The following is a 16175-nucleotide window of genomic DNA, read 5'->3' as shown; positions in this document are numbered from 1 at the left end:
AGTTGAAATGCCCATCAGCCATGATTAAATGGCGAGTGGACTCGATGGGCCGATGGCCTTACTTCCACTCCTATGTCTTATGGTCTAAAGTGGAGTTTTCATGGTCCCTGGTCCTGGGAGCTGTGAGCAAGCACTGACAAAAAGCAGAATGTTTTAGGTCAGAATTTGGAATTTTATTTCCAACCCCTTTTTGTTGCTCTTCGTACTGCGAGGGAAAGTTTGCCTTCGGATTGTTTTCCAGCTGGTGTATGCTGCAGGGCAGTTTCACTTTGGCCCATGACATCATCAAAAGTTCTCTTTGAATCTGGTCCCAAAATGGAAAATGTGAGCCGGTCAAACTGTTCAGTTTAGTCAGTGCATAATCAGTGATTTAAAATCTGTATTTGTACTGCCACTTGCAACAGCAGAATATAAATCTTGTTTTATTGTATTTCTCTCCAGGAGACATTATAATCAAAGAAATGTGTTCAGTATTTTAGCAGAATGGACTGTTGCAAGTGAACAGTGCATCGTCCATCTATTACTGTGATGACTGTGATTATAATGTTTCTCCCTGTATCCAATAAATTAATAAAGAATCCAATGCTGATTTTAACTAACCTCCATTTTGAATTGAGACATGACCATCTAAAAAATACCGCTTCATCAAATGAGTGGTTCCAGTTGCTGGTTGTTTCTGAATGAAGAGATACTTCCTGATGTCTGCCCTAACATTCTGTTCCATTCTATTAAATTTGTCTTGTTCTGTCCAGATTCCTTTGTTATTTCACATTTAGGCATCTTTCTGTAATCATTCAATTAGAAATGCCTCTTGACTGAGAGATCTTTACTGATCTAATAGTATGCATTTGGACCATCTACCAGCAGGATGATACAATAAAGTTCTCTGTTCTGATGAAGAGTCACCAGACTCAAAATGTTAACTCTACTTTCTGCCCACAGATCCTACTAGACCTGCTGAGTTTTGCCAGCACTTTGTTTTTATTGTCATCTATCAGCAAGATTCACTTTCAGCGCTGATGCCAAGCTGGAAATGGAGAAAAGTTGCTGCACAAAACTGTGAATAAATATTCTGTATTAAAAGCATGATGCTCAATTTCATGGCATTGATCCATTACTAGATTATTTCCACTGGGTGAGGCTAATGAGCTCTTGTAATACTGTAATGTAGAGTTATAGCCACAAGATGGTGGTGGTCAGAATGTAAGTGAAATGCTGTTTCCTAACTGATGGTGAGGGAAATCAATAAAGTCAAAGATATTAGACCGCAGTTCAAAATTACTGAAGCAAGTCGAATAAAATATCACATTTGACAGTTTATCACTTTATCGTTAGAACATTTAGAACATAACTAGGAGCAGGAGTAGGCCACCTAGCCAATAGAGCCTGCTCTGCCATTCAATAAGATCATGGCTGATCTTTTTGAGGACTTATCTCCACTCACCCGCCCGCTCACCATCACCCTTAATTCAGTTACTGTTCAGACATCTACCAACCTTTTGCCTTAAAAACATTCAATAAGGTAGCCTCAACTGCTTCACTGGGCAGAGAATTTCACAGATTCACAACCCTTTGGGTGAAGATGTTCCTCCTCAACTCCATCTTAAATCTGCTTCTTCTTACCACCCCACTCACCTCCTTCCAGAGCCTCAAACAGTCTTTCCAGGTGAGACAGAGGTTCACCTGCATCTCTTCCAACCTAATTTACTGGTGCTCCCAATCTGGTGAGACCAAATGTAAACTGAGGGCACGTTACACCAAGTATCTCGCTGGGCCAGTAAGAGCCGACCTGACCTCCCGGTCCCCGCCCATTTCAATTTCCCTTCTCACTCCCCCTCTGACATGTCTATCCTTGGCCTCCTCCACTGCCATGGTGAATCAGACTGGAAATATTAGGAGCAACACCTCACCTTCTACCTGGGCAGCCTACAGCCCGGAGGATTCAACATTGAGTCCTCCAATATCAAATAACCTCCCTTCCCATCCCCTGATTTCCTTTCAAGCCCCACCTACTCCCTTCCATTCCACTTACTGGCCCTTTCTTCCAGCTACCACTGGATGTACCGCCCCCCATTGACCAACCAGGCTGAACCCTCTACCTGTGTTCACCTATCACTACCTCATCACTCCAACCCTCTCCCCTCCCAAAACCCTGCTTACACCTCCTCTTTATCTGCAGTTCCCCTCATCCTCACTCCAATCGCAGTCCTGAAGAAGGGTTATACCCGAAACATTGACTTCTCCATCTCCTGATGCTGCCTGGCTTGCTGTGTTCTTCCAGCCTCATGTAACCCCCTGGTTCCAGCCACACCACCTCCACCCCACCCCACCTCCCCCAAAACCAACCAGGGGAATCATCCTTCCTGGCTCCAGTCTGCCCAACCTTGTCTTATACATTGCCTGTTGACATCTTTTTATCTTTCTTTACTCCTTTTTAAGATGCTTGTTAAAACCTACTTCATTGACCAAGATTTTGGGTCATCTGAGGTAATATCTCCAATGTGGCTAGGTGTCATATATGGTCTTATGTTCTTGTGAATGTCCATACAAGTATAAGGTTATTTTTCTCAACAAGAAAGGAAATAGTAAATGAAAAGATCATAAAACAGGTAAATATGAAAGAAGATAAAGGTACAAATTTCAAGTCACTTTAAAAACATTTAATCTTTTTATTCACTTCAGACTGACGCAGTGACTCAATTCAGTTTCTGTAAACCATTTTTGTGGTCACATTAAATGTTCAAGTGTCTCAGTAATCTTCCTCCTGAAAATTTCTCTATGGTCTGAAATCTGTGCAAAGCAGGGATGTTAACTGAATGACCTGTAATAAGATTTTGCTGAATAGTCTGGCATATAAGCGACAACACCTCAGGAGATCCTAGAGGTGCTCCATAAGTATGAATGAATGTTGAGACTTCGGTGATTTCAGAAGTTATATTTCATTGCACTAAGACCTTTAACATCTACAGAACTGCTCATAACGGATTTCTTGGTGTGGATAAGATCTTTCTTTTTTTTTGGAAGATGCCACTGGAGATCTTTCACAGTTGGTGACCACATAAACCCATCAGTTTTTTGTTTGTGTATAAAACAGGGTGGGGTAAGATATAGGAAATTTTCATTGGGTTTCATTAGCTAGCAGCAGGGCCTCATCAGACCCCTGTCATGGCAGTAGTTTGTTTCAGAGGTGATGTTGTTATGCTATCAGTGCAACCATAATGGGACATACTGTTGAGCCTCTACAAAGGTTGACAGGAAGGCCAGCTGCACATTAGAAAATGCAACGGGGAAAAGTGTTTACATTCTCTTGCTCTCTTGAGACCCAGACTGCAATGTGAATACAGCTTTAGTCATTGGTGACAATAATATTTTGAGTGTGTGAAATGCACAGGGACTGCTTTTTACTGTTAATGTCATCCGCTCATAACATTTAAATTTTCTGTGGTAATGCTCAATGTTAAATATGTTTATTCCCCTTTTAATAACAAAAAGAAACAAACCAAATATTGAAAATTTAGAAATAAAACAAGTTTGGAATACACACGACTCCTGATAACCTCATGAAAAATGTCAGATTAGTATTTGTGATGTGTATCAATCATCAATTTTAAAGACATGCATTGCCTATTTTTAATTTCTGTTTCCAGTCCATTATGTGCAGTCCTTGTCTATGTACCTATCAGTTTTTGATAAGATTGAGTTTGAACATCCAGACTCCTGCCACTCTTTTTTTGGAAAGAAAACCTTTCCCCCTTTCACCTTTAAATGCAAGGCCCCTGGTATTAACACTTCCAACTCGGGGTGGGGTTGGGGGGTGGAGAAAGATTCTGACTGTCAACCCTGTATGTGCATCTCATAATTTTATAGATTTCTATCAAATCTCCCCTCAGCCTCAGAAAATGACCTGAGTTTTTCCAGCCTGTCCTCATAGCTGGTAAACCTGGTAAACCACTTCTGCACCCTTCAGTAATGTAGCGACCAGAATTGAACACAACACTCTAAGTGTGGCCTAACCAAAGTCTTGTAAGGCTGCAACATGAATGCTGATTCTTGTACTCTGTTCCCTGACCAATAAAGACAAGCATGCCGTACGCCTTCCATACCACCCTATCTACATGTGAGGCCACTTCTGAGGAGCTGTGGACTTGAAGCCCAAGATCCCTCTGTATATCAATATTATATGCAATAATGATTTGAGCCACTGCTGTGTGCTTGAAGTTTTTTTAAAAAATGCAAATTTTTTGGGCCTAAATGTTTTAAAGTATTCTCAATGCAGTGAGATGAGGTCAGCTCATTTCCTAACTGATCCAGACAGAGACAGGTTAGAGCCAGCCCGGAGCTAGTAATTTGTGATATACTTGCAATGGATTTTTTTTTCAGATACTTGGGCTGTTGGTCTGGATATTGATAGCGAGTACAGAATATTTCTCTGTCTCTGCCTTTGGCTGGGTGATGTTCGTGGCAGTCTTTTACTGGGTGCTCACAGTCTTCTTTTTGATCTTCTACATCACCATGGCTTATACGAAGATTCCTCAGGTACCATGGACCACAGTGGTGAGTATCCTGCTAGCCATTTGTTTTCGCTGTTTCCTTCAAAATAGTTCCCTGAATTTCTCACCTGCAGTCCTGTATTCGTGCTTTGGTGTTTGTTGCTTTGGTGCTATATACTTTCCTGTATACTGGCTTTATTGTACAGACTTAGAACCGAAGCATTAGCAGGTTATTATGTGGGAGCATTGCTGCTAATGCTGATCCTGCCATCACTCGTCTATCTGTTGGGAGTAGGTCTCTTGTTTGAATTTTCCTTTTCCTAGCTCATAGCCCCAGTCAGCTTTTGAATCTATTTCTGCTTCACTGAGGTCAATTCAGGAAGGAGTGCTTATGAAACTGGAAGTAAAGATAAACTAACCAGGAGAAGTATCAGGGACGTGCAGCCGAATTAGTATCTGTTGTGCGGAACTGTAAAGTTCTGGGATGATGGCTGTTCACTGATCTCAGTTCAATACTTTCAAGCTAAGGCCACCTCCAGTGATTTGACGAGCAATCTTTATCTGAGGATGGCCAATCAAGTACGAAGGACAGTGTGTGTGGAGTTTAGTGGAAGGTTAGCCTTGGAGAGAGTTCAGTAGGTGCAGTTAGACAGAAGTTTTATTATCTTCAGTTAATCTTTATGTGAAGAGAATTTAATTTTGTTAGCAAGTGTCTGACACTATTGACAGTTTAGATGAACATCTTCTATACTCTTATAGCAGACACCAAGTTGAGTAATGCAAATAATCCTTGTGATGTGTGTCGAATGCAAAACATGAGCCATCATAGATCTTTAGTATATCAGAGGCAGTTCATTTGAACATTTTAATGGAAAACTGAGTCATAGGATTATAACAGGAATAGTCCATTCAGCCCCTGAATGCTCTTCTGTCACCTTGATAAATCATAATTGATCTACAATTTTTTTTGCTTATTTGTCTTTGCTCCATCTCTGATCTTGAAAAATTTAGTTGCCCAAGATGTGACACTTTTCTGTGGGTGAGAGTTTCCTCTTTGTTGAAAGATGCTTCCTGATTTTGCTTCAGCTGTATTTTTAAAATGATCTCTCTATAAATGGAAATAGTCCCTCTGAAACTAACTACTGTATACATTTACTGTATTAAAGATGGCAGGAAGATCACCACCTCCAGAGTGCAGAACATTTATCTTTCACTTTGCAACTTTAGAGTGAATGGTGTTCACAGGGAACCTTTGGAATATGGTCCCTCAAGGCATGTCAGACAGTCCAGGACATGGGAATAGTGCAAGGAAGTGAGTGACCATCTATGTAGTGGGTGCAGGCCTCACAGTTGTATAGATGTCTTGGTTTGTTGGGATTGTATCGTGGATATGTTGCTGGGCAGTGCAGTGACTTAAAGGACACTAGCCTTGAATAGCATTGTGCCTCATTGAAACAATACTTTTAAAGACACAAATTACAAAAATGAGAAGCTACAACAGTGAGACTATCTATTTTCTGTTTCAGTGGGGAAAAATTCTTTCATATAATATGTAGCCTTGTCTTAGTTTCACCATGGACATGCCAGTGAGTGGTCAATTATTTGCATGACATTCTTTAAGTGCCAACTCATTTGTAGGGAGTAGACTTACTGTAAAAGACGATGTAAATCTGGCACCTGCCCAGAGGTATGTGCACATTTCACATTTTCAAATTCACAAAACGAATGCAATTGCTCCACTCACTGACCAAGGTTTAAGAATTCAATTGCAATGCTGTAAATCTTAATATCTCTTATGAGATTCAGATTCACACAAAAAAGAGAGTTGTTGTCATATAATTCCATCCTCATTGATTTTAATTTCACTGCCAAGTATACACAACTTGCTGGCACATACTGACCCCAAATCCTGCTCCAGTTTCTACTGTGGTAAGAAAGTGAGAACTGTCATCTTAGGGAGAATTGTCTCGAGGGCAAGAGAGGGCAGAGATACTTCTCCATTATAGGCCTGGTGGGAGTGTCTAGCCTAAACTGGAAACCAGTGCATCCAGCTGTCAGGCTAGTTCCATATTCTTCCACTGGAGATGTAGTAGGACTGCATCAGTGGGCTGAGAAAATTTCAGCCCCGACCACCTCTGCTTAGCTTTTGCAGTGTTGTAGCAATTGGTGGAACAAATGTAACAGTTGTGAAGGTATTAGTAAACCCTATCTTATCACATTTGAGCTTTAAGGCAGTGTAATAAACTTGTTCATTTTGTTTTATGTGACTTCCATTTAGATGAAAGGACTATGCCAGAACCAGATGTGGTTAAAGCTGCCTCAGATCTTGAGCACACAATCTAGTCTGATGCATGAGTGTAGGATTGGGTGCTGCCTGACTATTCGGGTGGACATAAAAGAGCATGAAGAACAGCAGAATGCTCTGGTGTCATTGCCAACATTTTCCTCAAATAACAGCACCTAAAATATTTGGTGATTTTTCATGTTTTTGGGAGTTTGCTGTATGAATGTTCACTGCTGCATGTGCCTACATAAGTCATAGTACTACATAGCAGCCGTTCCTCTGTGACCATTATCATATATTCCAAACCTGTTAAATGTTTGCCATATTAATCCCAAGTTCTTTTTTCTCCAAGTTCTGCAGAAGTGTATCTACTGGATGTATAAATCATTACTACTGAAGTGGGGTAATAATGTTGTTTCTCTTAAATCCAGGGTTTGAGTTTTAATGCCAGTGCTACTTTGATGTACCTCTTAGCCTCAATTGTGGATGCAATTTCAATAAAACAAGCTCAAGAAGGTACACACAACTACAACAGCTGGGTGGCTTCCACGGTAAGTCAGTTTTCGATTTATCGCATACTTTCTTCCTCGTGCAGGTAAACAAGAGCCAAACTCATTAAAAATCTGACTTCTATTTGCCAAGCTCTCCATTGGCAACATAAGCTCATCTGAAGAGTTGTTATTCAGCCCAGACTCATTTGCAGGTATGTGTTATCCAGTCCTGTGAACGAGCAGTAAGATTCCCATCCAAATTCCTGAAGGAGAAAAGGCCCCTTCCCTAGTCACATCCTTTCATTCAAAGGCAGTGGCTCCACTCTCCAACGCAGTTGCAGTAACATTCGCATACTATTTGAGTAAGTTGACACCAAAAGGAAAGGCAATTTAAACCAAAATATGCATCTACAGATATTTATGTTAATTTTATTTCTGTTTTGAAGACTCTGTCAGTTGTTGTTATGTAAGTGTACCCAGGGATGAGGAGCAAAGGTAGCTAAAATGGGTTAAAATACAAATCTGTTAGGATTTAATTGAAGCTCAAGAGGCTGAATGGCGTATTCCTGTTTCTATGCACTGAGTTATTTGATCAGATTTTTGGAAGCTGCAATTGACCTCATTGTCTTTTAAAGTCTTTAGGATACCCAAAGATGGACAATTAAAACTGCCAATGTTAACCATATCCAAAAAATAAAATTTGAAAAAAAATCAATTAGGAAGGGAAAGATCAACAAGGTCGGTGGCATAGTGGTTAGCCTCACAGCGCCAGGGACTTGGGTTTGATTCCTGTTTCAGGCAGCAGTCTATGTGGAGTTTGCACATTCTCATAGTGTCTGTGTGGGTTTCCTCCAGGTGCTCCGGTTTCCTTCCACAGTCCAAAGATGTGCAGGTCAGGTTGATTGGCCATGCTGAATTGCCCGTAGTGTTCAGGGATGTGTAGGTTAAATGCATTAGTCGGGGTAAATGTAGAGTAGTAGGGGAATGGGTTTGGGTGGGTTACTCTTCGGATAGTCAATGTGGACTTGTTGGGCTGAAAGGCCTGTTTCCACACCGCAGGGATTCTATGATTCTATGTGCAGATTAGGTGAATTGACCATGCTAAATTGTCCATAGTGTTCAAGGATATGTAGGTCCGGGGTAATGGAGAATAATAGTTTAGGGGAATGGGTCTGGGTGGATTGCTCATCGGAAGGTCGATGTGGACGTGTTGGGCCAAATGGCCTGTTTTTACACTGTAGGGATCCTATGATTTTTAATGTTGGTACTAGTCATTGAGTTGAGTTAGAAATTGTAGATATGCAGATGTCTGGTAAAGAGAGCTTTTGATTTGTCTGTATACCCTCAGGTTGAATAATCTGCGCAATTCATGTTCTGAATTAATTGGTGAGGAATGGTCACATCTACAATAAGCTAGAACATTCTATTATTGTAAAGAAGTGATTGGTATTCACAGAGTGATATCTTTGCATAAGCCAATACCTTCAAGAGAACGATGAAGAACATTAGTGGGAAAAGAACAATAGGGAGCATACAGTCAATGGTTTCAATCCCTTACCCAACCTCCCTTCATGCTACAACTTGACTGGTTCATGAACTAAAGACCATAAATGAGAGTGTTGGAGCTGAAATTCAACAGGGTTGAGGAATAAAGTTAGTGACTAAAATTTAGTTTATGTTATTTAGTTGGAACTTGTAGAGGATAGAGTAATGTAAAGTTGAGAAAAATGGGCGCTTGGTTTTCTGTGAAGGTGACTTTATTTTTGGGGCAGGGATCAGAAACTTTGATTTTGCCCGCTGCTAAAAACAGTATTTCCAACAAATCATGTGACTTCTGTTCAATGACTAGACAGGCTACCTAGTAAAATAATTGCTGAAGTGTTTACTAAGTTGAGCTTTTATGGCCTACTATAAGAGAAGCTAGAGGCTAGAAGTAGATTCAGTTCAGAAGAGGAGGATCTATACCAGCAGATGGGCAGATTAGTTTTAGCAGTCCTCAGGCCAGCTGAGAGATAGAAGTCTTAAACTGTTTCAGCAGTCCAAGTACAGATGCTGGAAAAAACTTTGTTTAAAAGAGGCAAAAAAAGCCAATGATTAGCATATGCCTGTATACTGTGTGAGACAGCAATGGAGAGGACCACATGGTGAATATGCACAGGGTTACCAAACGGAAACATTGTGATCTCATCAGGTTTTAGTAAGAAATTTTAAATTGAAGAGAAGAGGTGTGAGGACAGTGCTACAATACAACATTAAATCTTTTTCCAAAAATTATTTTCCTACTTTCTCAATCGTGAACTTTGTTATAAAGATAGTACATTGGTAGCCAGGTGACTGAATTGCAAACTGCAAAAGAAAAGTTGTGGTCTGTTAAGCTAGGTTTCACTCTGGAATCTGACTTTTCAATGTTACCATCAGCTGGGAACATAAATTCTTCAGCACAAAGTAAATTTTTGCTTTTCCAAACTGAGGTTGGACATTGAGCTGGGCATATGCATTTAAAAATTTAGTATTAATTATTGAGTCAAACTTGCCAAATTTTAGCATTTTCATTCATTTGTTGTGATACCTTATATCCCCCACTTGTCAAACGTTTTGTTTTATGGATCTTTTGTCGGGGGGTGGTAGGATGTAAGTGTTGCTAACAAGGCTAGCATTTGTTGCCCATCTCTAATTTTCCTTGAGAAAGTGTTAGTGAGCTACTTGAACAATCACAGTTGGTATGGACACACTCAATTTTGTTAGGAAGTGGAAGAGTTTCAGGATTTTGACCCAGCAACATTGAAGAAATGGCAGTATAGTTCCAAGTCAGAATGGTACGCATCTTGGAGAGGATCTTTCAGCGGTGCATCTTTTGCCCTTGTCCTTCTAGGTGGCAGAGATTGAAGGTTTAGAAAGTTCTGTCAAAGGAACCTAGTCAAGTTGCTACACTGCATCTTGCAGATGGTATACAGCACTGTCATTGTGAATCGGTAGTAGAGGGAGTGAATGTTTTAGGTAGGATGCCTTTCAAGCAGGCCACGTCTTGTCTTGGATGGTGTTTAAGCTATGTGAATGATGTCAGAGCTTCATTCATCCAGTGGAGAATATTCCATCTCAGTCCTTACTTGTGCCTTCTTAGATGGTGAAAGGCTTTGGGGAGTCATGAGGTGAGTTACCTGCCTCGGAATTTCCACAAATTCCAAAATGTATGCTCAAATCAGTGCATTTGAATAAGATGAAGTGAATTAAAGCCTTGTTTTCTCTTTTACAGATTTTTGCTTTTATAGTCACGCTCTGTTACTGTGGCAATGCATATTTGAGCTTTCAGACTTGGAAGTCAAGAGATCAAGGACCATAATGGGCTAGTATTCTAAAAGCGCCTGTTGGTAACTAGAGAAAATTTGGTGTGAACAAAGGAATTGTGAATAGCCCCAATAATTAATATATATTGTGTTGTACTATTGTGACTGCTGACTTGGCTCAGTGTTCATTATAACTCTAGCGATGTTTAACATTTTCCTGTTTAAAATAACATTGCCAACGAGTTTGTACCAGATTGTGGTTATAGGTATTTGAGTCTTATTTCTCCACCATCTCCTGTTCTTCTGTGGCATTGATTTATTCTCCCAAGGTACAAGTCTACAGAGATGGTATACCACTGATGTCTCATCCAACTGGTCCATTCACTATGAGGAACATTCTAGGTGTGCATCACCCTTGTTCACAGTCAAGGGTCCATACATGTAGGGTGGCACGTGGCTCAGTGGCTAGCACTGCTGCCTCCCAGTGCCAGGGACCCGGGTTCGATTCCAGCTTCTGATGACTGTCTGTATAGGGTTTGCATATTCTCCCCGTATCTGTGCGGGTTTCCTCCGGTTTCCTCCCATAGTTCAAAGATATGCAGGTTAGGTGAATTGGCCATGCTAAATTGCATATAGTGTATCAGGGATAAGTAAGTTAGGTGCATTAGTCAGGGGTAAACATTGGGGAATAAGTCTGGGTGGGTTACTCTTTGGAGAGAGTGTGGACTTGTTGGGCCAAAGGGCCTGTTTCCACACTGTAGGGATTCTATGATTCAACATGCATGTCTCCAAATGACATTTGGGGGAGAGTCTTGGCTGATCTTTCCTTTTGCTTACCAAGAAATGACAATAAAAATTGTATTGTCGCTCTACTGCTGTATTAGTGAGATAAGAAATCCCAATGGGGACAAAACTGGGACCTTATGACAGAAACCAAATTTTTTACCATTTGACCAGGGAATTATTCATGTCTTTTTAAATGCTTTAAACAATGAAGATTTTACTTTGAATTTTAACGCTGTTAAGAATGGAATTGATTTGTTTTATTCTATTGAGTTGCTAACCTAATAACAGGGAAGCTTTGTCACATATCATTGCCTTGCATTTAACATCTGAATGAAACCTGAACTGATTGTAATGCTGCTTTAGCAAAGTGATCTGAAATGTTTCCATCTGTCTAAAGTATAGATTGAAGTTGTCATAAACAGTGTCCGTACCAACATTTCACTCACCCTCCCCTTTTTCTCTTGCCCTCTATTAAAGATACTAGCCCTGTTGTTATAGGTTCATGGTTTATCAGCCGCCATTCTGTACTTTGTCTCTTCATCATGTGAACATAGACAGTGAATGTTAGCAAGTAACACAACTATGGAATACAAACCAACCAAGCCAGATACTGTCCTCAATGGTAATTCTTCAGCAAGCTCAGGATTATACCTGAGGAACCCGTGGTCTCTGGGACACTGTTTTGCATTGTTTATTTGCAATGAAAGATGCAATTGTAACATAAATAGCCCCACTCTCTGTGACTAGCTGATTTCACTTACTGAGGATTGACCATGTGTATTAATCCTGATCAGTTCCATTAATAAATAAAGTAACAATGCACACTTCTGTAGGAGGAAACATGTTGTCCATGCTTTACTACACACTGCAGTGGTAATGATCAATTGAAATCACTTGCAATAATAGTGGTACTGCAAATGGCAGTTGTCTAATAGTGTGTTTATTAAAATGCTTTACATTATCGGTCAGTAATTCTATATTTGTTTATGTGTCTGTCCTTGTTCATATACCAATCAGGGAATTTTTCCCAATTACTTCATTATCAGAAATTTGACTCAACATTTTCCTGATGTTGACAACTGTGAAATAACAATCAATGTACATGATACATTGCTTTCTTTGAATTTTGAGTATTCAAGATTAACAAAGAGTCCTTCCAGGCATTTTAAATTAATTGCCAGTGTTGCTGCCAAGTTTACTATATGTCCTGTTTTCCTCTGTGTGGAGATTAAATAAATGTTTCAAATTTGAATGTTTCACCATTTTAATTAATGAGATATGGTTCCTATTGAAAGAGAATCTGTGGTTAAGCATCAGAGTTTGTGATGGGGACGAAAGATAATGGCTTCCACTGAATATCAACAAGCCACCTGATGACTTATTGGTTGAGACCAATAGTTTCTGATTAGGTTGCTTGATGGTGAAACAGAAGAAAAGCAGGAAGAGAAAAGTACTGCAGATGATTCTTTGGAAATGAATGGAACCAGGCAAGTGCAGTCTCGTTCAGCTGGACAACAGTAAAGAGACTGCCTTCTCTCCTCCTGGGATGTGCAGTCTCTTAATCTGTTCATCCGACGATGGTCTGAAGGTTCTCTGCTTCCTTTAAAGAGGTTTGAACAATCCCTGACCGCCACCACCTCCTTCATCTGGCTGAGCCTGTTTTCATTCTGATCAACATTTCCTTTAATGTGTCTCATGTTCTCCAAGTCAAAAGGTGCTGCTATGGGTACCAGCATGAGTCTCAGCTAAACCTGTTCCTTTGTGGGGTATGTGGAACACTTCTTGCTCCGGTTGTACGCAAACTCCCACAATTCTGACACCTCAATGATGTTTTCATTGCTGCTTCCTGCTCCTTTTCCTCAACTGAGAATTCTCCCCCACTGCGGTCGACAGGCCCTCTACTAGGTCTGACCCAATTTCCTGTACTCCTCCCCTTACCCCTTCCTCTTCTTGCCAAAACAGTAGGGTTCCCCTTGCCTTCATATTTTACCCACTAGTCTCCTCAAGGTCTGCCACTTCCAACAGGTTACCAACACCAAACATATCTGCCCATCCCTTCCACTGTCAGTATTTCCACAGGAACCATTCCCTCTGTGACACCCTGATCCACCGCTTCATCATTCTTAACATCCCACCCAAACATTATGGCACCTTCTTATGTAATCACAGAAGATGTAACACTTGCTCAGTCATCTCATCATCTAAGATCACAAATACACTTTCCAGGTGAAGTAGCAGTTTAGAGTCAGAGTCGTAGAGATGTACAGCATGGAAACAGACCCTTTGGTCCAACCCGTCCATGCCAACCAGATATCCCAACCCAATCTAGTCTCACCTGTCAGCACCCAGTCCATATCCCTCCAAACCCTTCATATTCATATATCCATCTAAATGCCTTTTAAATTACTTGTGCTTATTTTAATCTAGTCTAGTGTGTTCACTGGTCTCAGTGCGTTTTACATTAGCAAGACCAAACACAGCTTGGGTGACCACTTTGTGGAGCCTCCTTCTTTATCTGCAGATATGATACCGACCTTTCAGTTGTTTGGCATTTCAATAAACCATCTCGTTCCCATGCTAATATTTTACACCTTGGATTTGTGACCGGGTTCCAATGTAGCTCGATGTTAGCTGAAGGAATGACACCTAATTTTCCACTTAAGCAACTTTTTACACCTCCTCGGAATAAGTATTGAGCTTCACACTCGGCATGACTCCTGTCCTTTCTTCTTTCTTTCCCTTCTATTCTTCCTCCAGCTCCCAACTTCTACCACCATGTCCTGTTTGTGTTTTGTTTACTTTGGACAGTGGACACAATTTCTGCTCTGTACCCCTTCATTTATGCCCTTTTTACATTTCTATCACATGTTTCCAATTAGCATTGTCTTTGAAGCACAACACACTGAAGGGAATCCTCAATATGAGAAAAGGATTTTGTTTCCAAAGACTCTGCAATGGTCATGCTTACCAATAATGAAATGGATTGATGAATGTGTGGAAGATTGGTTAGTCCAAGTGTGGAAGTCCAGTAGATATTTCTGTTTTGTTGGTTCATTTACTACATGCTGCAGTCCCAGTCTAACAGTTATTTCTGTGACGCTTGGCCAGCTGGACATCAATGATACTGGTAATTTATTCTAGGTGATAGATATTGAAATTCCCCCACTGAGAGTATGTTTCTGTGCTCTTGCCAATCTCCAAGTGGTGGTCAACATCAATGAGAACTAATTCATCAGCTGAAATGGGGGGATGGAGAAGGTGTGTGTGGGTTGATGTTAAATGATGATGAGTGGGAAGTTTACTTGCCCATGTTTGACCTGAGATTTCATGGGGATGTGGAGTCAATGTTGAGCATTCCTAGGGTAATTCCTTCCTGACTATAACCTGTGCTGCCACTTCTAGTAGCCTGTCCTGTCACTGAGACAGGACATACTTTGGGGATCGTAATGGTCGTGTTTGGAAAACTGTCTTCTAAAAGGTACGTTCCATGAGTTTGATTGCATCAGGCTGTTAGTCTGTGGAACAGCTCTTCTAATTTTGGCACAAATATCCCAGATGTTCAACTGTGACCCCCATCTGGCTATTCTAATGAGTTCAATGGTTGTGCGGAATTCTCCTGATGCCTTGAAAACATTCTGTTCTTAAAATAATTAGTTGCTAATTTATATGATTCTTGTCAGTGGGCCCTTCAGGAACCATACTGATTGTCACAATGTAACAACGTTACTGCATTTGAAGTAACTTATTAGTTGTGAAGTGTATTAGAAAGTCCTGACAATTAAGATAAAATACAGTAAATACAAATTCTTTCTTCGCTACACCTAATTTGTTAACACATGACCACAGTACAGTATATATGAATGAGTAAAGTGTTTTCAAAGCTTTATGTTTTGAAACAGATGGTCATCGAGGTACATTATTAATACAATTTTAATGTTGTAAAATTTATGATAAAACAATATCTTTAGATTAAGTGGTGATTTTGAAAAGTAAAATGACAATACTAATCAAATTAAATCATGTGTAAGAGTACTTTGATTATAATCACATTATTACCTATTAGTTGGGTTTTGTTTTGCACTTGTACAACAGTTAAGTTACACAGTCTATACTTGACAAATAAATGGTAGTTGTCCCATGTTAGGATTGTTGCTTGAACATGAGCGTAGGATCATAAATTATCCTTCCTGGATTAACCATGTCATTCAGTATCTACAGAACTAATTTGTGGAGCTGCCTTCAGTGAATCTTGGTAATCATTGTTCATTGCTTTGTATTTCTATCCTTAGCAAAAATGGTACTTTATTCCTTAGTTATAATAATATTCTTCCTTTTAGTTCAATTTCAGTTATTAAATTCACTATTGCAGTGCACTTACTCAGTACTTCCTTCTTAATATAAAACAAATTTGACAACATACCTTAACAATTTTTGTATTTGCATCCTGTCTCTAAAGCTTCCTTACCAAAAAGGACATTTTGACTGCTGTAGACAGCCAAATGATAGGTGACAGAGACAATACAATCGTTTTAATTAGCTGGTGATGTTCAAATACATCACCTTGAATACGTTAAAACATTTCCGACATTGTCAGTTTGCCACCTGAATAGAACAATTTAAGTGCTCCTGGATCTATGTCAGTGATGTTTTTGGGGCTTTTTTTCAGCTAATGTCTATTGATATCTCTTGCCTTCCTCTACCCCTCCAAAAGGGTAACAGCACCACTACTCCTAAGTGTTCAATAAAATGCATGACCACTTTGTTCAGCCCATAGCACTACATGTAGCATGGGATAATAAATTTTTGTTTGCATGTTTTAGTGATTTTGGAAAGTTTTAAA

At 40.0% G+C, this 16175-nt stretch overlaps 1 protein-coding gene across 1 annotated transcript in view; it reads left to right on the top strand.

The window, feature by feature from the left end:
• cmtm8b (CKLF-like MARVEL transmembrane domain containing 8b) overlaps nt 1-10654 on the top strand; it is a 56479-nt gene extending 45825 nt beyond the window's left edge. The window contains exons 2-4 of the mRNA XM_060825522.1: nt 4381-4554; nt 7206-7325; nt 10519-10654. Coding sequence (XP_060681505.1) covers nt 4381-4554; nt 7206-7325; nt 10519-10605 — 381 coding nt within the window. The 3' untranslated portion in view covers nt 10606-10654. The remainder of the gene's footprint in view (nt 1-4380; nt 4555-7205; nt 7326-10518) is intronic.
• Nucleotides 10655-16175: the final 5521 nt, after the last annotated feature.

The sequence above is a fragment of the Hemiscyllium ocellatum genome, chromosome 5 (assembly GCF_020745735.1).
Source record: "Hemiscyllium ocellatum isolate sHemOce1 chromosome 5, sHemOce1.pat.X.cur, whole genome shotgun sequence".
In the NCBI taxonomy this organism is placed as follows: Eukaryota; Metazoa; Chordata; class Chondrichthyes; order Orectolobiformes; family Hemiscylliidae; genus Hemiscyllium; species Hemiscyllium ocellatum.
The sequence above is the reverse complement of the archived record's forward strand: the minus strand, read 5'-3'. Positions and strand labels throughout refer to the sequence as shown.